This window comes from Phodopus roborovskii, unplaced genomic scaffold (assembly GCF_943737965.1).
Source record: "Phodopus roborovskii unplaced genomic scaffold, PHOROB, whole genome shotgun sequence".
In the NCBI taxonomy this organism is placed as follows: Eukaryota; Metazoa; Chordata; class Mammalia; order Rodentia; family Cricetidae; genus Phodopus; species Phodopus roborovskii.
The window spans coordinates 108,100-131,969 of record NW_026126604.1 but is presented as its reverse complement, the minus strand read 5'-3'; the positions used below and the strand labels follow the sequence as shown (position 1 = coordinate 131,969).

At 40.3% G+C, this 23,870-nt stretch overlaps 2 protein-coding genes across 9 annotated transcripts in view; one reads left to right on the top strand and one right to left on the bottom strand.

Annotated features, from left to right (window-relative positions):
* Positions 1-8,653, top strand: part of LOC127237551 (protein arginine N-methyltransferase 9) — a 232,371-nt gene extending 223,718 nt beyond the window's left edge. For all 8 annotated transcript variants that reach the window (XM_051205907.1, XM_051205908.1, XM_051205909.1 and 5 more), the window contains one exon: positions 8,222-8,653. In XM_051205907.1, coding sequence (XP_051061864.1) covers positions 8,222-8,402 — 181 coding nt within the window. In that variant the 3' untranslated portion in view covers positions 8,403-8,653. The remainder of the gene's footprint in view (positions 1-8,221) is intronic.
* A 373-nt stretch (positions 8,654-9,026) lies between these two features.
* On the bottom strand, positions 9,027-22,160 carry Tmem184c (transmembrane protein 184C). Its single transcript, XM_051205900.1, has 7 exons — positions 22,038-22,160; positions 16,629-16,834; positions 15,501-15,575; positions 14,098-14,191; positions 12,233-12,345; positions 9,607-9,706; positions 9,027-9,206 (listed from the first exon to the last, which is right to left on the bottom strand). The coding sequence occupies exons 1-7, from the start codon at positions 22,158-22,160 to the stop codon at positions 9,027-9,029; spliced, it is 891 nt and encodes a 296-aa protein (XP_051061857.1).
* Positions 22,161-23,870: the final 1,710 nt, after the last annotated feature.

The window sequence follows — 23,870 nt, the reverse complement described above, 5'->3', positions numbered from 1 at the left end:
TCATCCCTGGAATGCAGGAATGGTTTAACATACGAAAATCTATCAACGTGATCCACCATATAAACAAACTGTAAAAGAAAAACCATATGATTATCTACCTAGTTTCTGAAAAAGCCTTTGACAAAATTCAACACCCTTTCAAGACAAAGGTCTTGGAGAGATCAGGGATAACAGGAACATAATAAGAGGATAACAGGAACATAATAAGAGCAATATATATAATAAGAGCAATATACAGCAAACCAACTGCCAACATCAAACTGAATGGAGAGAAACTTAAGCCAATTCCTCTAAAATCAGGAACAAGACAAGGCTGCCCTCTCCATATCTCTTCAATATTGTACTGGAAGTTCTAGCTAATGCTATAAGACAACAAAAGGAGATCAAGGGGATCCAAATCGGAAAGGAAAAAGTCAAACTGTCTCTATCTGCAGATGATATGATAGTTTACATAAGCGACCCAATAAACTCTATCAGGGAACTACTACAGCTGATAAACACCTTCAGCAAACTAGCAGGATACAAGATAAACTCAAAAAATCAGTAGCCCTACTTTTTTCAGATGACAAAGAGACAGAGAAAGAAATCAGAGAAACATCACCCTTTACAATAGCCACAAGCAACATAAAGTATCTTGGTGTAACACTTACCAAACAAGTAAAAGACCTATATTGTCCCACCCAACCTTGACCAGCAAGGAAGACACAAAGGGAGATCTTCTTCTAGCAGTTTAATCATGATCCTTGAACAAGCTTCTTCTTCTAACCCCGTGGAAATGCCCGCACAGGCTTAAATCCCCTTGAGCTGACCAACCCCGTGAGCCCTGAGCCACGTGGACCCTGCAGATAGGCTGCTCTTATAGGGAAGCAAGCAAGCTGAACAGGCTTAGCCAAATAAGGACTTGTTTATGACAGACAGCTCTCACCATCTGGAAGGTGGAAGGCAGAAGCCAGCGCCATCTTCAAGGTGTGGCACTTCGCAGCTCTCTACACTATATAATAAGAACTTTGTGACTCTAAAGAAAGAAATTAAAGAAGATACCAGAAAATGGAAAGATCTCCCATGCTCTTTGATAGGTAGGACAAACATAGTAAAAATGGCAATCTTGCTAAAAGCAATCTACAGATTCAATGCAATCCCCATTAAAAATCCCACCACAATTCTTCACTGACCTTGAAAGGATAATAATCAACTTTATATGGGAAAAACAAAAGACCTAGAATAGCCAAAACAACCCTATACAATAAAAGAACTTCAGGAATCATCACCATTCCTAACTTTAAGCTCTACTACTGAGCTATAGTTCTGAAAACAGCCTGGTTTTAGCACAAAAATAGACAGGTAGACCAATGGAATCGAATGGAAAATCCTGATATTAACCCACACACCTATGAACACCTGATTTTCGACAAAACAGCTAAAATTATACAATGGGACGAAGACAGCATCTTCAACAAATGGCGCTGGCACAATTGGATGAGGGTGTGTAGAAGACTGCAGATAGACCCATGTCTGTTGCCATGCACAAAACTCAAGTCCAAATGGATCAAAGACCTCAACATCAATCCAGCCACATTGAACCTCTTAGAAGAGAAAGTAGGAGGCACCCTTGAACAGATTGGTATAGGAGACAGCTTCCTGAACATAACTCCAGGGGCACAGACACTGAGAGCAACAATTAATAAATGGGACCTCTTCAAACTTAGAAGCTTCTGTAAGGCAAAGGACACAGTGGACAAGACCAAACGGCAGCTCACAGACTGGGAAAAGATTTTCATCAATCCTATATCCGATAAAGGGTTGATCTCCAAAATATACAAAGAACTCAAGAAACTAGTCAACAAAACACCAAATAACCCTATTAAAAATGGGGTACAGAACTGAAGAAAGAATTCTCAATACAGGAAATCAAAAAGGCTGAAAGACACTTAAGAAAGTGCTCCACATCCTTAGCTATCAGGGAAATGCAAATCAAAACAACTTTGAGATACCATCTGACTCCAGAATGGCTAAAATTAGAAACACGAATGATGACTCATGTTGGAGAGAATGTGGAGAAATGGGAACACTCCTCCACTGCTGTTGGGATTGCAAACTCATACAGCCATTTTGGAGATCAGTATGGTATTCCTCAGGAAAATGGGAATTAGTTTACCACAGGACCCAGTAATCCCCCTCTTAGGCATATACCCAAATGATCCACATCCATGCAACAAAGACATCTTGTTCAACTATGTTCATAGCAGCACTATTTGTAATAGCAAGAACCTGGAAGCAACCTAGATGCCCCTCAATTGAAGAATGGATAATGAAGATGTGGCACATCTACATAATGGAATACTACTCTGCAGAAAAAAGTAATGGTATCTTGAAATTTGCAGGCTAGTTGATGGCACTTGAAGAAACCATCCTGAATGAGGTAACCCAGCCACAAAAAGAGAAACATAGTATGTACTCACTCATATATGGATTTTAGACCTAGTTCAAAGATCACCAGCCTATAATTTACACCACCAGAGGAACTAGGATACAAGGTGTATTCTAAGAGATTCATATAAAGTCCCTCACAGAACCAGGAAGGGACAAGTCCCCCAGAGCACAGGGGATGTGGGGGGGGGGCGAATGGAGAGAGAAGTAGGAGGAAATGAGGGGGAGGAAAGGAAAACATGTGTGACCAGGAATATTGAGCCTGGTTAGGAATAGAAGACAGGAGAGTGAGAGAGAGAGAGAGAGAGAGAGAGAGAGAGAGAGAGAGAGAGAGAGAGAGAGAGAGAACATAAAAGAGGAAGCCAATATTGGTTTGAAGATAAAACTGAACACAAAGAAATGTCTATAGAACTACAAGACTGTCACCGAGTAACAATTTGAGCTTCCGTGGAATAGCTACCATAAATGCCTTTCCAGGATAGTGAGATCCACAGCTAACTTATCCATGGAGCCCTCATCTAATACCCATACATAATTACTGAGTCGAACTAGAACCCAGATGCAGATGGATAGGACAAGACCAGCCAGCAGAAACACATAGAGACAGCTTACCTGAACAAGGAGGAGCTAACGGGCCATCAGACTTTAGCTGGGATGCCAGCATGGGACTGACTCAGGCTGAAAAATCTAAGGGACCTCAGACAGTGGAGTCAGGATGTATCCCTGGTGCACAAAAGGACCTTGCTAACACATCCCCCATGGAGGGATAACTGCCTTAACCTAGAGACAGGAGAGAATCCCTAGTCCCTACTTCACATGACCTGTCAGATCTACATGACCCCAACTGGATGGCATTCCCCTATATATGGAATTTGGGTGGGTGGATGGGAGGGGAGGGTGGTTAGGGTGCATGTGAGAGGGCAGAGTGGGTAAAAGGGAGGGAAGGAGGGAGGGAGGAAGGGAGGAAGGGAGAGGGAACTGGGATCGACATGTAAAATAATAAATTAAAAAAAAAATGCTTTGACTCCAAAATTTAAGTTCAAGGACAAGTTACTGGGGAAAATGATTTCTAATTTTTGTTTCCACAGAAAATGGAAAGATGTGGATTCCTTGCAGACTAATGTTATTTCATCAAGCCAGACCACCTGAAACAGAGTACCAGGTGATCCTACATTCAAAACAGCTGGAATAAGCAGCCTTACAGACTACAGCCAGGATTTCTGCATCTTCTTAGAATCCCCCATGACAGCGCCCCTTACCAGCAGGAAGTAGTTTGGAAAGAACAACACCCAAATTCCCAAATATTGTCTATAAATGTTTGTTTTCATTTAAATGGACTTGGTTATATAAAATAAAAAATCATTAAAAAAATAGACACTCTACTCAAGATCTAATATATCTAACAGATGTAATATGTATGGATAGATGTACACAAATTAGGTTATCTTTAAATACTTTTAAGCACTACAAGTTTGATGTTTATTAAATCTTTACTTAAATTTAAAAAAACCCAAAACTTTAGTTTGTTTGTTATGTTTTTCTAAGGCAGAATTTCTCTGTATTGCTTTGGAGCCTGTCCTGGAACTAGCTGTGTAGACCAGGCTGGCCTTGATCTCATAAAGACCTGCCTGCCTCTGCCTCCTGTTAACTCTGGTTTTTAATTTTTGTGAAGATGACCTGTCTATTGGTGAGAATGGGATATTGAAGTCACCCACTACATGTTGGAATTAACTTGTGACTTTTGTTTGATTTAAAAATTTTATTTGCATGTGGCTTGTGTGTATGGACATTTGTGTGCTAGTGTGTATGGGCATGTTGCTAGTGTGCACACACAATATACACACATGAATGCTGTACCCTGAAGTTGATACTGGTATCTTTCTCCATCACTCATTTATTGAGGTATGTTCTTTTGCTGAAGTCAGAGAGCACCAATAAAAGATAGTCTTATCTAGCCAGTTTGCCTTAAGGTTTTGGCTCTCCTCCAGAATGTTGGGATTACAGAAAATCACCACATCTCTCTGGCTTGGATATTGGTACTGTGGTTCAGTACTCCAGTCCTGCTACTTGTATGGAAAGTACTTATCCACTGAGACATTTTTTCTACCCTCTAATCTTTGACTTTACATCTAGTAGTTTTTATTTTATGAAATGGGTTCACATATGATAGGTGCACAAAAATTTAGAATTGTAATGTCCTCTTGACAGACTGTGCCTTACATAAAATGACTTCTTGTACCTTCTGACTGCCTGGCTCTGTCAGGCATTAAAACAGACACTTGTTTGTAGTTCTGTTTGTTTGGAATCCCATTTCCATCCTTTCACCTCAGGGTATCATCTGTTTATACTGGTAGCACATTTCTTGGAGACAACAAATAAATGGATCATTATAAATTGACCCCACAGGGCTCGTCTGTCTTGGTTGTGAAATTGGGAGTATTATTGTTCAGAGTTGTTATTGAGAAGATACACATTGATCCTGTCACTGTAGTGTTTGCTGTTTTCCTAACCTTCATTTGTTGACTACAGTTGCAGTATCTATTTTTTCCCATAGACTCTTGGGTGTGTTTGTTTTCTTTAGTCCAAAACATTCATTCTAGTATCATCTGTTAACCTGGCTTAGCAGTTTTGGGAAGTCAGGTCTGTGTTTTGTGCATCCTGTCTCTGTCTGCCTTCAGCAATAGTAATTTGACTTCTGTCCTAGGGTTCCTGTTGCTTTGAAAGAAGATACCATGATCAAGGCAACTCTTATAAAGAAAAACTTTGTTGGGACTGGCTTACAATTCAGAGATCATTATCATTGTACTGGCTGGTTTTGTGTGTCAACTCGACGCAAGCTGGAATCATCAGAGGAAGAAGCTTCATTTGAGTAAATGCCTTGATGAGATCCAGTTGTAAGGTATTTTTCATTTCCTCAATTAGTGATGAATGTGGAGGGCCCCGCTCACGGTGAGTGGTGCCATGCTTGGCCTGTTCTTGGGTTCTATAAAAACATCAGGGTTTAGCAAGCCATGGGAAGCAAGCCAGTAAGCAACTCCCCTCCATGGCCTCTGCAGTAGCTCCTGCCTCTGGGATCCTGCCCTGTTTAAGTTCCTGGCCCGATTTTCCTTTAGTGATGAAGCCAAATGAACCCTTTCCTCTCCAACTTGCCTTTTGGTCATGGTGTTTCATTGCAGCAATAGAAACCCTAATAAGACAATTGTCATGGCAGGACATGTCAGCATGCAGCAGGCATGCTGCTGGAGGAGTTCAAGTTCTGCATCCTGATCCATAGACAGCAGGGAGAGAGCGAGCTTCTGGGTCTGGCTTGAGCTTCTGAAACCTCAAGACCCACCACCCAATGCCATTCCTCCAATAAGGCTGTACCTACTCTAACAAGGCCACGTTCTAATTCTTTCAAATAATGCCACTCCCTATAGGGAATCTATAGGATTTATTGTCTTTCAGACCTTGAAATATTTCATTTCTAACTCTACTCAAAATTTTGTTAAGAAATATGCTATTTTGATGAGTCAACCATTGTGCAGCTTTAGATATACCCTTGTGTATATTTAGTGTTTTAACAATAAGATAACATGGGAGGTTTGCTATTCTAAATGCCTTCAGTACCTGAATGAGGGAGGATATCAAAGGTGGTGTAGTTTCATTTTATGAAATATGTTTTCATGTGCCTTTGACATGAAACTTATGTCCATGATTCATAGATTTGGTCTTTTCATAGTTCCTCATGCATCCTGCATGTTCCACACACACACAGACACACAGACACACACACACACACACACACACACACACACACACACACACACACACACACACTTGGTTTTTCAAGAAAGGGTTTCTTTTGTATAGTCTTGACTGGCCTCAAACTCAACATTGAGATCTGCCTGCCTTTGCCTCGAGTACTGAGATTAAAGTGCTGGGATTAAAGGTGTGTGCCACAACTGCCCAGCCCAGGCATATTTTTTCAATTAATGTCATTGTTAATGAATGACCAGTTCCTCACTGTCCTCAAGCCTTGCTATTCTTGTCTTCTGCTTGGTCCTGTGTACTGAATCTTTCCACGGATCTCTTTGAGTTGAAATTTTCATTTCTATTTGTTCAGTTTTTCACTGTTTCTTTTATTATATTTCATTTCATATCTTATGCTGATTCCCTTCTTTCATTCACTCTTCAAGTTCTCTTGGGATTCAGTTTGTCTTTTTAAAATACATATATTTGTAATCATTCTTTTCATTCTTGAGATTTCATTTAATGTGATCTCAGTGGGTGTAGTTACTGTGGGCTTGGTAGTTTTCACAGTTGTATTGTCATGGTATCCCAACTTTTATTTGTGTTTAGGTGTTTTGCCTATATCTGTGTACCAGCATACATGTCTGGTGCCTGAGTTGGTCAGAACAGGGCACTAAATTTCCCAGAACTACAGTTACAGATGGTTGTGAGTTACCATGTTGGTGCTGGATCAATCCTGGGTCCTCTGGGAGAGCAGCTAGTATTCTTAACCACTGAGTCAATTTTCCAGCTCTGTTGAACACTGTAGCTTTGTAACAGATTTTTCTTGAGGCATGGGGTGTGTATATGTGTTGCTCAGGCTAATCTCAAAACATTGGACTTAAATGACCCTTCTGTCTTAGCCTCCATATGCTGGGATAACAGAGCCACGAAACATGACACCCAGCTTATATTTCAAATCAGGAAATTCCATGTATTCAACTTTCCTCAGAAATGGTGTGGCCTGTTTAAAAATATTTCCATATGAATTTTAGGATTGTTCTTTACCGGAATAACGCCACTAGGATTCTGATGGCAATTACATTGAATCTACATATTTCTATGGGTAGTGTACACACTCTGATAAGAATTATTTTGATTCACATTGTGTATCCTTTTATTTATTTTCATCTTCTGTTTCTTTGACCAGAGTTTTCTGTTTTTGGTTTTTGGCCTAGACCAGGCAGGCCTGGAACTCATCAAATTAAATCCCGCCTGCCTCTGCCCCTGCCTCCTGAGTACTGAGTTTAAAGTCTAGTTCATTTTTTTTTTTTTTTTTTTTAAATTTGGACTTCTAATCAAGCCAAAAAAAAATTTTTTTTAAAGCATTAAGAATTTATGTTTAAAGAGTAAGACAAAGTCAGGAGGTGGTGGTGCATGCTTTTAGTCTCAGCACTCGATGGCGCAGGCAGGTAGGTCTCGGTGAGTTCAAGGCCAGCCTGTTCTACAGAGGGAGTTCAGGACAGCTAGGGATACACAGAGAAACCCAGTTTTAAAAAAAAAAAAAAGTTTCAGAAAATGGTATTGCATTTATTGAAAGACATGTAATTTAAGTATAATTATGTAAACTTAAATGGCACATGATTATGATTAATCTGAATTTATATGTACATTTTCATTTTCAGTCCAGAGCATTACATTCATGCAGTGGTAAGAAGCACTGATTTTTTTTTTTTTCCTCAAATGTCCATCCTCAAGAAATAAAGAGTGTTTAGCTGAAGTTGTTACTTTCTGTTTGAATTTATGATACCATAACAGTTTAAGCCAAAGCCTAGGAAATTTAAATGTTATTTATGATATATAAAACACATACAAATATATATATTATATATACTAACATGTGTGTATTACTATTATATTTGTGTACATATTTTATATAGTAGTTAGATCTGGTTTTTGCCTTTGAAATTTTCCAACATTCTGAACTGTTAAGATCTTGAGCCTATACACAAAGAGCATTGGGGCAGCTTTAAGAGTCCGTAGATGTGTCATGGTCCCCGTTCTGCTCTTCTTGGATGTCAAGTGTGACATCTTCATATAGCTTGGCTGTAGAAAGTGTATCCTGCGAAGTAACTGTGTCTTCTGAATCTTCTTGTTGGTCTGCATCAGAAGAATCCTCTTCTGGGACATCAATCATGATATCTTCACATAACTTGGATGCAGCAGCCATATTCTGTGGAGTAATGGTATGTCCAAAGCCCTGATACTGGCCCAAGGGGGATGATGACTTTGAACCAGCAGAAACTGCATCTTGTGACGATGAGGAAAGCAGGCTTGTGTGTTCAGTGTGCTCTGGATCTTCAGGAAAACATTTTTTCTTCGGATAACCTCGCATTGTTCTCCCTTGAAGACAATATAAATTAGCCAAAAGTTATTTTTATTATTCTAACCATAATTCTATAACTGTCCCCTTTTCCCTCTTTATCGTCCCTAAATTAGAAGAGCCTGTCTTGTGGTATTGCTTTAAATACCACAGTATTACTTAAATTACTACAGTAAATGAATGACCTTATCTTATGTATTTGGGTCAGGGTGATGCCTCAATCTGTAAAGTGCTTGCCAAACAAACATGAGGACCTGAGTTCAGTCTTCAGCCCAGGTACATAGCTGGGCAAGCTTGCAATCCCTGTGCTAGCAAGGCATATATAGAATCCCTGGGGCTCTCTGACCAGCCATCCTATCTGAATCTCTGAGCCCTAGGGCAGTGAGAGACCCTGTTCCAAAACCTAAGCTGACAGCTCCTGAGGTTCATCTCTGACCACACGTGCACATACCCACCCCTGACCCCCGCTATAGACATAGTCACACTAACAAAAGTTAGACAGTTGTTACTTACCAACACGTCTTACTTGTTCAGAAATATCATCTCTGATATCTGACACATCCCACATAGCGAGGAAAGAGTCAAAGCATGAGCCTTCCTCTGCCTCTTGCACGTAGGGTTTATAGGAGAAGGAATAATGATGGGCAATCGCCGCAAAGAACATTTCGATGCAGATGATGAAATCCTACAACAGCCACAAGAATATCAAGCATCTCTGGGTTATATCTAGTTTTTCAAACTGCTAACTTTTTCAAAGTTACTTAGGGTGTCAATAACTTTTTAAAATATAATCCAGATTTTATTCATTTTAATTTTTTTTTTCACTTCAAAACTTGACAAGCCAAGATTTATATCTCTTTGGCTTTCCCTTGGCCAAGTATTTCTCCATCTGTTACCCAAGTACCGAAAGGGACCAGGAATGAAATCATTACCAATCAGTACCTACTTCTCTAGGGTTCCTGGTCCTCACTACAGAGTAAGCTAACAGTTTGCCCACTGTTTACATGTTGGCAGGTTCGGGGCGACACTGCATCAGACAGCTTAAACAGTGAAATCCCTGTGTTCAGACACAGACGGCTACTTACCTGTAGGCCTGTGGCTACAGCTTCCGCACTTTGCCATTCCCACGTACGCTTTTCTGAAATAACGCCAACCTTAACCAACAAAGCTATAAGTACTGCTTGCCTGTATGTTAAGAAAAGACTAATGTCAAATCTAAATCATGAAATGACCAACTGTTTTTTTTGCAATTAGGAGCTATGAAGATGGCTCAGTTGGTAAAGCACTTACCACACAAGCATGAGGACCTAAGTTCAAATCATAGAACCCAGATGAGGCTGGCATGGTAGTGCATCTGTAAACCCTGTGCTCCTATATGGTGAACTGAGAGGTGGGGTAAGACAATCCTGGGAAGACTACAGGCCAGCAAGCCTGATGTGTGCTGAGTGAATAATTAAGAGACCCTGTCTCAAAGGAAAGGCAAGGACTAACACCCAAAGTTGTTCATCTCCATACGCACACATGGCATGCACATGTCCCCACTCACACAACAGACACACACATACAAAAAAGACTTAAATGTGCAACCAAAAACAGTTAATCCTCAGTGCTAGGATTCCCCACTATCCTGCCTTCAGGGCACATTCCCAAACAAGTTGTGCTTATATTAAATACATTCACCTTGAATTTCATTACGTATTCTCAGAACTCCCTCATTTGGTTTATACAATTGTACAAATAATTAGATTCTAAGTTCTAATAGCTTGTAAGTAAAGGCCTGATACTCAAGTGTGTTTACAGGTATACTCATTACTAGGATTTCATTTTATCATCCATCCATTTAGATGCAGGATCTTTCTCTGTATCCCTGATTGTTCTAAAACTTGCTCTGCTGACTAACCTGGCCTTGAACTCAAAAGAGATTTGGCTGTCTCTGCCTCCCAAGTGCTGAGCTTAAAGGCATATGTCACCATACATGGATAATTACTAGAATCAAAAAATTTAATATTTATTTTTGGCTGTGCATGTGCATATATGTAACATGTTGTGTGTAGGTCAGAGGACAACCTGTAGGAGTCATTTCTTTCCATGCACTTTGTGGGCTCTTGGATGGAACGCCAATTGTCAGGCTTGGTAATGGCAAGCATCTTTTCCTGCTGATCCATTTCACTGGCCCTATATTTTCAGTTTTGAACCTTACTTCTTATGGTTAGTGTGGCAGGGTACTAGAGAACAACTTTGTGGAGTTGGTTCTCTACCTTTATAAGGGTTCTGGGATTCAAACTCAGTTCATTAGGCATGCATAGCAAGTGCCTTTCCCTGCTGAGCTATCCTGCCAGCCCACAGATTATCTGAATTATAATATTATTGAGTCCTAGAAGTTTTATAGAATAAGCTACTTCTGTAGAAGACTGCATGTGACGTGTGCCTCACATACTAACAATGACTTCTGTAGAAGATTGCATGTGATGCCTCACATACTCATAGTTACAGTATAATTTCATGGAATCTTTCTCTTTTCTCCTTACTGAATTGCTAAACCATACACACACACACACACACACACACACATATAACTTATTACCTATCCTGTTTTTAATCTAACATCATGTAGACCTTTTTTGTTTACTTTGCAACACTGAGGACAGACAGTAGGGCCTTGTATAAGCTATGCATTCTGACCTTGTTTTTAAAGGACACTCACTGACAAATACTTCCCCACATCATTAACTGTTTTCTCCCAAATTGATAGTTTCATTTATGACAGAATTATAAGTTTAAGTAATATATTCATTTTGAAACAGGGTTTCACTCTAACTCTGACTGGCCTCAAACTTGCTATGTAGAGCTTGCTAGCCTTGAACTCACAGAAAACTACCTGCTTCTGCCTCCCCAGGGAGAGCTGAGATCAAAGGAATGCACCACGGCACCAAGCAGATTCATCTTTTCAATGTCACAGTGACCATCTGACTACTTTGATTGTTTAGATACAAGATCACTGATGGATCACATGGGAGCAGGCTGTCCTCAAACTTACAATTTGAGATTCTCTTGCCTCCCTCTGAGCGCTGGGATTACAGATATGTACCACCACACATGACTAAGATTATTTGTTTTTTTTTCCTTTAAACGTTTTTTAAAAATAATTTTTAATATTTATTTTTATGTGTGAGTTTTGCCTGCAGATACCTGCAGATACCAGTAGAGGGCATTAGAACTACCTGGGTCTGAAGTTACAGAAGGTGGCTGTGACCCAGTAGTCATGTTGGTGCAGAGAACAAAACCCTGGTCCTCCACCAGAGGCTCATCTGCTGAGCCATCTTTCCAGCCCTGTTTTCGTAAATCTTACAAAAGCTAAAGGGACTCCTTTGAAAAAAAAAGTGTGTGTGTGTGTGTGCTCATAGAGGCAGAAGAGGGTTTCAAATCCCTCAGAGCTAGAGTTACATGAGGTTGTGAGCCTCCAGACAAAGATGCTGGGAACTAAATTGTCATCCTCTGGATATACAGCAAACTTTCCTAGCTGCTGAGCCTCTTCATGCCCAGGCTGACCTTAAACTGGAAATCCAGCCTCAGTCTTCCAAGTGCTGGGATTACAGACAGGCATCACTGAGCCTGGCACTGTAGTCACATTATTTAAAAAGCTTCCTCAACCAACAGTTTTATTGGCATTTACAAAATGAGAGAAATTATTTAAGAAAAACCAATACTTACCAGAACGACACAAAGACTACGAGTTTGACACAAAGAAATTTGCCAACAGGTTGTATAGGGCTGAGCTCTTCCTTTAGCACTTTGTAAAACAGCAGGAGGCAGTACATGGCAAACTAGAAACAAAAGCAACATTTAAGACTCTGCAGTAGGAAAGACAGAATTGTTAGAGGCAAAACCAGAGCCCGTGTTACAGTAGCGTTCCAGGTGGAACTTAGGGCCAATTAGCAATGTTTTAGTGCCTTTACTATATATATGAGACTTCTCAAGAGAGATATGAACATTTTTCCAGAATATGTTTCTAAGTGTTCAATACTGGGGCTCAAAGCAATATGCAAATGACATGAACAGAAGAAAAGGTAAAAGTTTCCTTCAGCCAAAAGAAGAAGGCAAATATATTTGCTAATGCTTTAAACACAAATTACTGCCACTTTTATAAAACTTAGATTAACTACTCTGTGTAACATTTACACAACACACACACAGTTTATAAGTCAACACATTAAATATGTACAGTTTCAATAAAATTATGACCATGAAATCTGCATCATACAACTTTCCTTGAGAGCAGCAGGTTACTCCAGCTGCCCTTCTTAAAGTGCTCCTGATTTAGTCAGCTAGTTAACCAGTATTTCAACAGCAAGAAGCATTTCTGAAAGATTACTTTTCCCATTAAAACCACAGATAGCTCATTTAAAATACTTCAGGATGTAAAAGCAGGAAAGGAGAACAAAGTTATTCAGATCCTTTCACTGGAGCCAGGGCCAAGCAGGGTACTTGTCCTACACTCATAGGGCCTTGGGTCCAAGCTCTAGTACTGTTAAAAAACAAATTGAGATTCAGCACTGAGCCATTTCTCATATGAACATATGAACTGTTACACTCATGCTAGGATCATACCCAGAGCTGTCTGTGCTAGGTAAATACTCCAGACATATTCCATCACATCACTTATAACCCAACTTTCTAACATCTGTCATGAACTAAATAAAAGTTTGTTCCCCAGAATCTTTTTGAACTGAAAGTAGCTAACTTTTGTGTATGTTTCATTAGGTTTACTTTTATTATTTCTAAATGCTAGTGGGAGGACCAAATTATGCCCACCTGGTTAAGAGTGCTTCCAGTCCTTTCTTAAATTGGGTATTACATCTCAGAAAGCAATGACACTTCTGACCATTTCTTCAGACTACAGGGTTCCTCTATGTAGACCTGGCAGTCTTGGAACTCAATTTGTATATCAGGGTGGCCTAGATCTCAGAGATTTGCCTGCCTCTGCCTCCTAAATTCTAGATTAAAGGTGTGCAATGCTATGCCCTGCTCCATTATACACGTCTAATACTGTATGTATGAGAAGTGTTTTGAGTTACTATACTGTAGAAAACACTACCTAAAACTTTGAATGACATACCATCAGCTCAAACACTGTCTTTAGAGCCCTTCAGTTCCTAGAACAGCACCCATTTTAAAATAACGTCAGTCTCTCTCTCTCTCTTTTTTTTTGAGACAGGGTTTCTCTGTGTAGCCCTGGCTGTTCTCAAACTCTGCCTCCAAGGTGCCAATTAGACTTTTTCCTCTTACTGAATAGGCCGATTGAATTATGGTTTGTTTGTTTATTTAGAAGGTAAACAGCTTATACAGCTGTGCAGTAACAAGAGCAAACAGGTCTGCATGTAAGTCACCAAATCATTCATGGACATATTATTGTACTTCGATATTGTATAAAGGCATACATTAAAGTTGTTTCAAGTTCCATGTGTAGATTAAAAGGTAATTTTTTTTTTTCTCAAGTAATAGTGCCTGGTAATACTTAGCAACAGAAACTAACTTAGTATAATTAGTATAATTAAGAAGAATGATGATTTACTTACCAGCTGTGACAAATTATTTATTATAACCAAGTAAGTCCAAGCGTTGGAGAAACTAAAGTTCCCTTCGTCGTAGACACCAACAATCTCACATATCCTTAAAAATGGCAAAAATCAACTTTATGACTAATCAAGTTAACCATATCCTAATATGTACCCTTTAGAGACTCATTTTATGTATAAGAATGTTTTACTTGTGACAATATGCATGCAGTGCCCTAACAGAGTGTTGAATACTCTGGAACCAGATTTAACTAAACCTGAGTCCTCTGCAAAAGTACCAAATGCTCTTAAGCACTGAATGCTCTCTACCCCTGAACACAAATTTAGAGTCAGTGTGCTTCAGTAAGCCTATGGAAATCACTGTACTACAGTTACTAACAGAGAAACATTTTTTCTACATATGTATAATTATTCCCTTTAACTTGAATTATAAACTAAGAACCATTAAACTACAGAATAACCATTAACTTCAAAACAAAACAAGGCCTAATTTTGGAGAGCTTGACTGATAAATGTTAATTAACTCCAGCTCACCTTTTCCTGTAAATTACCTTGCAGGTAAGTATCTGAAGATCCAGACACCCCCACACCACAAGTAAATTTTACCACAAGAATTAAGTTATGTGCTTACAGCTTGTAAGCAGCAAGGAAAGAAAGCATAATTCCATAAGTAATTTTAGCTCAAAAGTAAAATAGAGTTAAACTTTCATTTTGTGAGTTGAAGGACATTAAGTGAGCTCTAACAAATGAATCATATAAATTGACATTTTTGGATTTTTTTAGAGAACAGTTTCCTAGGCAGTTTGAGTATGTTTCATATTTTGGTTTTTGTGTGTGTTTAAGACTTAGTCTCTCTGTAGACCAGGCTGGCTTTGAACTCACAGAGATCTGCCTGCCTATGTTTCCAAGTGCTAGGATTAAAGAAAGGCAGCACCAATTAAGAACAGTGCTCCTAATAAACTCTTAACAAGAAAGAAAATAAATCTGTGTGGTTAACCCAACTAAAGGAGGTTTTGTTTTTGTGATACGTTTTACAGTCTACTCTCGGAAGTAAATCTCGTGGCAATTCTTTGCACTGTTATTATTGTAATGGAACCCAGCTTTTGTACATATATTTAAAACATTAATCAGCATTGTTTTTCCTATTTAAGAACATACATTATTTTTTAAGACAGGACCCAGTTGGGCTTTAAACTCTCATTAAGTGCTAGTATTATTTGCCATCAATCACTACACTTGGTTTCTGTGGTGCTGGGAATTAAATCCAGGTCTTTGTGGATACAAGGCAAACACTCTTATCAACTGAGCTATATTCCCAGGCATGTATCATGAAGATTTAAAAAACAAACAAACAAACAAACAAACAAAAAAACAAAAAAACACTAAAGGAAGGTCATACTTACAATGCTGTAACAGTGGTAATTGGTCTGACCACAGTGTACTGCAATACCCCTAGTTTGCATCGAAAGAGCAGCATTCTGCAAAAGACAGAATATAGCATCTCAACTATTCAGTGGCATCATTACATCTCAAAGCCTCCAAACTAAAATCACTTTGACAAATGACATCAATTACATTGAATTCTGCCAATTTTGTTCTCCTAAATGACGGTAGGATAAGAATGTGAATGGCAACAAGGAACTCTGAAGACCGCTTTGAAATGATTTAATGACTTTACCTCTGAAAGCCTCCCTTTAGCTCCACTATAGTGCAACACAGAACAAAAGGAACAGGAGATGTTGGGACCTTGGTCTTTCCCTGTTTCCTACTCTTGCCATGACACACCTCAAATCAACAGGACCAAATGATCTGAATCTATGAGACAAATAAACTGAACTATCTCAGTAATTCTGCTGATAGAATTGACAGTGATAGCCCTAACTAACACAGCTCCAGAAGCACTGAGGCACAAATGAGCTGTGAGCCTGTGCCCATGAATACAGAAAGCAATTACACTCAGGATGTACTTCCTTGTGAATGTGTTCAGACTTTTCCTGGGACAAGGGAAACTACCCGGGCTGGGCAGCATATTCTACAGGTTAGAGCCCTGGAATGAAGAATGGGAGGCAGGGAGCTGAGTATCAGCTTTCATCTCTCTTTGCTTCCTGACAGCAGATGCCACATGCCATTCCTACCATAATGGACTGTACCCTCAAACAGTGCCCCTAAGTTGCTCTTGTCTGTTATTTTGTCACAGCAGCAAGACAATTAGTTGCGTGATCATGTGATCACACACAAGACCCCATAGAATCCAATTCCAAACTGTAAAAAGATGATGACTAAATATTTTCTAAGGTTTTCTCCTGCAATCATTCATGACCTTTTCCATTGGGGTGAGCAATGTAAAAACAAAACAAGAACAAACAAAAAAACCTCCCAACATATACATTGTAAAAATGTATTTTGTTCTCTTTCAAACTGTACTATGTGCTAAGTAGGGAAAGGGCTCTGCCTACTGTCTCGGTCCCTTGCAGAGAGCTGACTGACATTTAAAACCCACCCAGAGGCCCTTTAAAACCAAACATACTTACTCTCCCATAGCCCATGGTGGACAGCAACATAGTGGAGGGAGATGCTGTTGCTGATCTTTAGCTTCCAGGTGTAACATCACGTTTGGGAATCGGATGGTTAGGTAGTTGTTAAGGAATATCATAAAGTTATAAATGACGTAAGCTTCATAACACTCCCTCCAGGTGTCCACGTATATGGCGATTTTGGGATATTGCAAAGCCAACCACTGTGGAAAAGCATAGAAGTTAAAGAATCACAGCTTAAATAATGTGAATTACCATTCAAATTCATGCTACTCACAGAAGCTAACTTTAGAATCTGGGAGATCTCATCATATGTGCCATAAACTCTCTAAAATAATCCAGAATGAATTTACTTGGGGAGGACAGGGAATGCTGAGGGTTAAACAATACAAAGCTGTGTTCCATCACTGAGCTACATCCCAAGTCCTGTAACACACCCTTAAAATGCAACAAGCATCTTTGATACAGTTAAACAAAAAAGGAAAGTGCTTGGGGTAAATAATGAACATAAAAAGAAAAGTTAACTGAGTTCTCAAATTATTTGAAGTTCAGAAAAAGACATGATCACAGAAAATGCTGCTGAAGACTTTTTATTTTGTTTTGTTTTTCAGACAGGATCTATATAACCTGGATATTCTGGAACTCACTATGTAGACCTGGCCTCCAACTCAGAGTTCCATCTGAGTGATGGGATAAAGGCATGTAATTTTCTTTATAACTAATTACCAGAGTAGTTATATCCACTGTGGAAAGTCTTTTTTCCTTTTATTTTCTCCTTCTTTTTTGGGGGGGGGGTATAGGAGTATAAATAAAAGACTTAATAGCTAAAAAGCATGAAAGTAAACTATCAGCATCCTTATGAGAATCTGCTTCTATGGGTCCAGCCAACCCTGGAGCAGAAACATCTGAAACAGTCAGACCCCATGTCTGCACTCTGGAACTCACTATGCAGACCAAGCCAGTCTCGAACTCATAGAGGTCCTCTTAACCTGCCTATAGCACTGATATTCTATCAGGTACCATGAGCCAGCTAGAGATGGCTGTGAGTATAGAGAGATGCACCTAGTCCATATACTAGGTACACATTTTGCAGAGGGGAACTGAGCACCAGCACACTCTGATGCCTGAGGTGGGAAAGTAGTCCCTTGTGGCTGCATATGGATGACAGCAATTTATAATTTTACATTCTTTAAAGGATTTAGAGCCACTAACCTTAAAATCAAAGCAACTGAGCAAGGAAAACAGCTATATATTAAAAACATTCGAAATACCAGCATTTTCATTATATTATCTTTCTTACCAATATCAAAAAAACAAGTGAACCTGGCTAGTGGCTCACGCCTTTAATCCCAGCAGAGGCAGAGGGCTCTCTGTGAGATCAGGGTCAACCTGGTGAGTTTCAGGACAGCCAGAACTATACAGTGAGACCCTGTCTCAAAAATATAAACAAAGAAAGAAAAAAAGGAAAGAAAAGCTGGGCTATGGTCGTATACACTTTAATCCTAGCACTCAGAGGAGGCAGTAGCAGGTGAATCTCTGAGTTTGAGGCCTGTCTGGTCTACAGAGTGAGTTCTAGGATAGGACAGCCAGGGATACATAGAAACTCTGTTCCCCCCCCCCAAAAAAAAGTGAAAAACTTCATTTTTTTTTTTGGTCAATATTTGTGTTCATTAACTTGTTAAGCATTCCCTAGTAAGCATAGTTAAGGATCATAAAAGAATCCAGGCAATGGTGATACACACCTTTAATCCCAGCACTTACTAAGAAGCCAGAGGCAGGCGGATCTTTAAGTTCAAGGCCTGCCTGGTATACAGAGTGAATTCCAGGACAGCCAGGATTGTTACACAGAGAAACCCTGCTGCACTGGGAAAAACAAAAACAAAAACAAAAAGTCATGAAAGAATTCTTTCTTTTAAAAGATTTATTTATAATTTTAGGTGTATGAGTATTTTGCCTACATGTATGTATGTATGCTATGTTCATGTCTGGTGCCTACAGAAATCAGGAATTTGATTCCCTGGGACTGGAGTTATAGTTGTAAGCTGCCATGTGGGTGCTGGGAATTAAACCTGGGTCCTCTAGAAGAGCAAAAAGTACTCCTTACCACTGAGCCATCTCTCTAGTCTAAGAATTCTTAATGCAGTGCAATAAAATGTACTTACACTATCCAAACTGTATATTGGGACCATCCAAAGAATCCTATGGAAAGTAAAACAAAGAAACCCATTTAATATGTTTATGAATTAAGTCAGTCAATACTAGTAATAGTAAATATATTAAGATTTGACCTTATAATGGGTTTTTGAAGTTCGGGTTGTGTGTAATGCACCAAGTGTTGCAGAATTCCCCAGAGGGACACAGGTACTGTCAACAGCAGAAAGATACCAGCAATAAACCATGCTTTAGTGTGTATTCCAACCTTGAAATACAAAAGAACACATTAGTTTAGACTCTGATATTAAAACTATAAAGATCAATATTTTTATTTTTCAAATTTTCATTTGATTACTAATACTGCTTGGTATTTCCCAAATAACTAGTAGTAATTAAAAAGATTTACTTTTTAAAAAATTATATGCACAAATGTGTCTGTTGGATATGTGCATATGTGCATGTGTGAGTGTGGTTATCTGCTCAGGGAGAAGAGGGTGCTAGATTCCTTGGAGCTGGAGTGACAGGGTGGTAGCATACACCTTTAATCCCAGCAACTTGGGAAGAAGAGGCTGAAGGGTCTCTGTGAGCTCCAGGACAGCCAGACAATATAACCCTCCCTCTTCAAAAACAAACAAACAAACAAACAAACAAACAAACATCTTATATGATATGTTTGCCCATTCTTGCTTGCTGTTTGTAGGTGAGGACCAGCACCCATGATGCTGAGGACTACTAAAGACCAAGTGTCCTCACAAAGTTCCATTTCAAACAATCATAAGCCAAATGACCAGGAAAATGAGTCCCTGCTGTCATCATGTGCCCCTCATAGTATCACTTCGGGTGCTTCTCTCTGCCTCAGTGCCCTCATCTGTTTAAAGAGGGAATTTCCTGCATTTTGCATTTCTAAGAGGATTAGATAAAATCATAGTTACAGAGTAAGTAAGAGCTCTCTTGAGGCTATGCTCTAGTTAATGTCTCTAACCTTAAACTCAAAAGCGAACCCTTTGTTTAATCTCAGTCCTCTCTATTGTTCTATTATTTCTCAGGCCCCTTCAGAGTCAGAATCTTGAAGACTCAGATTCTCCTGACCCTAAGTTTCCATCACACATTCCTACTCAAACAATTTTGTTCTGGTTCTTCGAACTCCAATGAAATCACTAAGCTCGCCAATGACCTTTCTATTTGTTAAAGTGACAGGGTGGCAACAGGGGACACCATTCAAAATGTCCTCCTTGAAACCCCCTCCCCAGGCATTCGCTTCATTGATTCTTTGTAAATTCCTGTGAAATATTGGTGCCAGGTCCTTTGCTGTTCCTTGTCTCTGCCCTGACCCTTTCATAAGCTGAAACTCAACCCCTAATGTGAATGGCCATATTTGCAGATAAGGCTGATGGGAAGTCATTTAGGTGAAATGAGGTCATAGTCTCAGAGGGTTGGTGATCTCAAAATGAGTGGTTCACCCACCTGAGGATTCAGAAGAGCCTGGCAACCTGAGAGCACCCTCCTCAGGCAGCAACCCCTCTCTCTCTGGTCCTCATGATATCTGACTCCAAAATGCTTTTCAAGACTATGAAAAACTATGCTCCTGAAAGCACTCGGTTCGTGTATATAAACACATGCTTTGCATGTGTGGAGGTCAGAGAATAACTAGGAAGTCAGCGCTCCTTCTATAAAGCCAGGGTCTCTCTGGTTTCTGCTCCTGGGCTGCACACACCATGCTAGCTAGCTGGCAAGCTTCCAGGCAATTCTGTGTCCACTTTCCATCTTGCCACAGACACCATTCACATGGGTTACAGAGAGGGAACCCAGGTGGCCAGGCTCTCTGGTTATTGCCCTACCTGCTGAGCCATCTTCCACAGCCCAGTTTATGGCATTTTCTCATGGCAGAGTGAGTAGAGAACAAGACCCCCATGTGTATCTACAGTTTAAACTGTTCTGAGGTCTAGACTTGCACATCCAACTGCATTACATGACAGGCTCACCTGCAGGTCCTCCATTAAACATCCCTAGCAGAACCTGAAGGGCTCGACTTGGGGTTTTAGCAGTCTGCACTGCTGATTAGAATGGGTCTTAAAGCTTAGTGGCACTTTAAAACTACAGTTGAAGCTCACAACTAAGAAAGGTCATATACGTTCCATTTATCTTCCTATACTATATTTCAAGGAGTACTAAGAGAAAATTATATTAAGATTGCCACACCTAAATATGGGTGGACAAATTTCAAAGAACCTAAAAACAAGTAAAAAATATTTAATATAATTATAATAGCCTTAAATATCTGTGTGGACTGTCAATTTTAAAAAAAGCCAACAAAAGTTTAGCGAACAAAAGAAGCCTACTTTCTGGTTATTAATAACTGATAATTCTAAGTTCATTTTATACATATATTACAAATATCCTAGGTATCCAACTTGTAATGCTTTCCTAATGTCACAATATTGACATCAACAAATAATAAAACATGGGCTAGGAAGATGGCTCAGGTAAGATGCTTGCCTCCAACTGCGCCCATCCCTTGAGCTTAGTCCTCACTCAGCACTCATGATGAAAGGAAAGAACCACTCCCCCAACTTGCAAGCCGTCTGACAAATGGGCCATCCCATGAGTAGACCAACATACACCAACAAATACTTTTTTTTTTTTTTAAAATAAACAAATACAGAAGGAACTTGCGTAAAACTTTTGCTTTGACTAAGGTGTAACTTCAAGTGTGGCAATGGTAGATTGCTTGCCTCAAATGCACAAAGCCCTGGGTTCCAGCCCCAGCGTTGAATAAACAGAACCACTGAGAATGAAGATCATCCTAGATAACAAGTTCCAGAACAGCCTGATCTACATGAGACTTTATCTCATTGAATAAAGAAACAAAAGATGTATCTTCAAATGTAAAAAAACAATTAGCAAAGTCTAACTAATGGGAATCCTTTAATTCCAGGAATTAGGCTGGAGGCCTATAAAATCCAGAACATAGCTCTCAAGGTAGTTTTATTTGGTCTGGTCAAGATCAATATCTGCACAGTGGATCTGATTTCAAGAATAATCTGGGAACTGATGGGTATCAGCAAAGCATTCTAAGCAGCAACATTAACTATTTCCTCCACCCGGTTCCGCCTCCACTTGTAGCGGCAAAATGAAATTAGACGGGTCGGTTTATGTTCAAAGACGAAATGTTTTGCAGACCCCAAGCATTAAGAGGACAAAGGGATTCTGCCAACAAGTATAAGAAAGGGTAGAGGTGCTAGACCTTCTTACCTTCAGTTTCTGAAGTTCCCAAATACACAAGGGAACCGAGATCAGGATGGAAACTACATAAATAAGTACGAGCAGTGGTCGGATCCATCGCCTCCAGTTGTTCCGATTACACGCGCAGGGCATTTTCATAAACAAATTAGCTTTCGACAGCCAAGAAAACGAACTAAACCAAGATTTTGGCGCGTTCTCCCCTTCGGCTGTTTTCTCCTCTGGCACTCTATAGGGAAAAATTTAGCAGCCGCTGGTGCCGCGTCCTCGGGTCGCGCTGTGGTTGCAGCTGCTGCAGTGGCGGCCGCTCGAGATGCTCGCAGGTGCGGGCTGCATCCTCGCCGGCCACCCGGCATGCACCCGGTGCACCGCGGCGTAATCGCCGCCTCACCTGGGTGTCGCCTAGAGCACCATGGCCCCGAGGACAGCCGGGGTGACCTGGGGGCTCTGACCTGCAGCTGGAAGCCAGCCGACTCCCTCCCTCCTGCTCTGGCAGGCGAGTCTCCGCCCCCCGGAAGACCCGGCCCGCGACTTCCTCACTCACGCTTTCGGAACTTCCACAGCAGAGGAACTCATCTTTGCAAGATGTAAGAGCACTTCCGTTTCCGTTCAGATGTTTCAAGCCAATGACTTGCTGTGAGCTTCAAGCTAGGCAAACCCTGTCCGTTAACGTCATACCTTTATGATTGGTCAATTACAGAGGAGGGCGTGACTGTAACCTAGGTTACCGAAGGGCACGGCGAGGGATGTAGAGGAGGTTTCGCTAACTTGGCTTGTCTTGGTGGATCCTGAGGAGGATTCCAGAAGTTGTAGGAAGTGGAGAAGTTCCAGAAACACCTGCTGTATTCTTGAGACTTTGTTCCGTCTGAAGGAAGCTTCAGTGAAGGACAGTCACTGTGGTGCGGAACTTGAGACAGCTTTTATCACAAAAGGCTCCCCAGTTGTCTTTAGGGGTGGAATCGGAAACCAGATGGAAAAAGACAGAATAGGAAACCTTCCCTTAGATTCCAGTCAGTTGCTAGAGTTTGGAGCCTTAGGGAGGGTTTTTTCTCCACAATTTCTGAACGGAGTAGATGACTCATTCTAAAAAAAAAAAAATAGTTTATTTGGAAGTAGCTGCCAATATGAAATGTTCACATTTGAAGCTTGTGTTAAAAGTCCTCGTTTAGGATTCAGAAGGTTGACATTCTGACACCGTATTCGCTGCACTCAAAGCTTTCAACTGTATAGGTTTGCAGAGCAAACAAATGGCAAATGGGACCGTAGTATTTCTAAATGAAGGGAGCAAGCAAACATCTGTGTCCCAATTAGAGACATGCATGTGGCCTATACTGTCATTTTCTGAAATTAGTTATGTCCTTTACCTGTGTTATAGGAGTTGATCTGTATAAAAGTATTGAGAGACAGGCAGTTTTCCGTTTCACAGATGAGAAGTTTCAAGTGATTGGTTTGCCCAAGTCTAAATAATTTGGTTTGTCATTGTTATGCCCAGATAGCAAAGTTCGCCAAAGACCAAGGAAAAGACCACCAAGGAGTCTGAATCTGTACGCAAAAGCAAAGAGCCTTTATTCAAGCTCTAGCTTGGACCCTCCATGTATCTGACCCAATGGTACCAGATTGTAGAGCCTCGAGCTCAGTTGGGGTGGGGTTTTTTAATCATAACAGAGGTTGGGGTGAGGTGCCAGTTGGTGGTTTTTCCTGGAATCCGGTGTTGCCTGTCAGTACACCGAAACTCAGGCCTACTCCCTGGCTAGTTTTTATTAAGCCTGTCATGGCAGCTGTGTGGCTGAGCTGTCCTGGGCCCCATAGTTATCACCTGCAACCAGGGAAATTCTGCCCATTGGC

What these genes read in the sequence shown, in the direction of transcription:
- Tmem184c (XM_051205900.1), bottom strand. Translation starts at nt 22,160, where the DNA reads ATGCCCTGCGCGTGTAATCGGAACAACTGGAGGCGATGGATCCGACCA. An exon ending in GTAGTCTTTGTGTCGTTCTG is followed by an intron (nt 9,707 to 12,232) that starts GTAAGTATTGGT and finishes CTTAACATACAG; the next exon opens with GCAAGCAGTACTTATAGCTT. An exon ending in CTGTAGCCACAGGCCTACAG is followed by an intron (nt 9,207 to 9,606) that starts GTAAGTAGCCGT and finishes TGGCTGTTGTAG; the next exon opens with GATTTCATCATCTGCATCGA.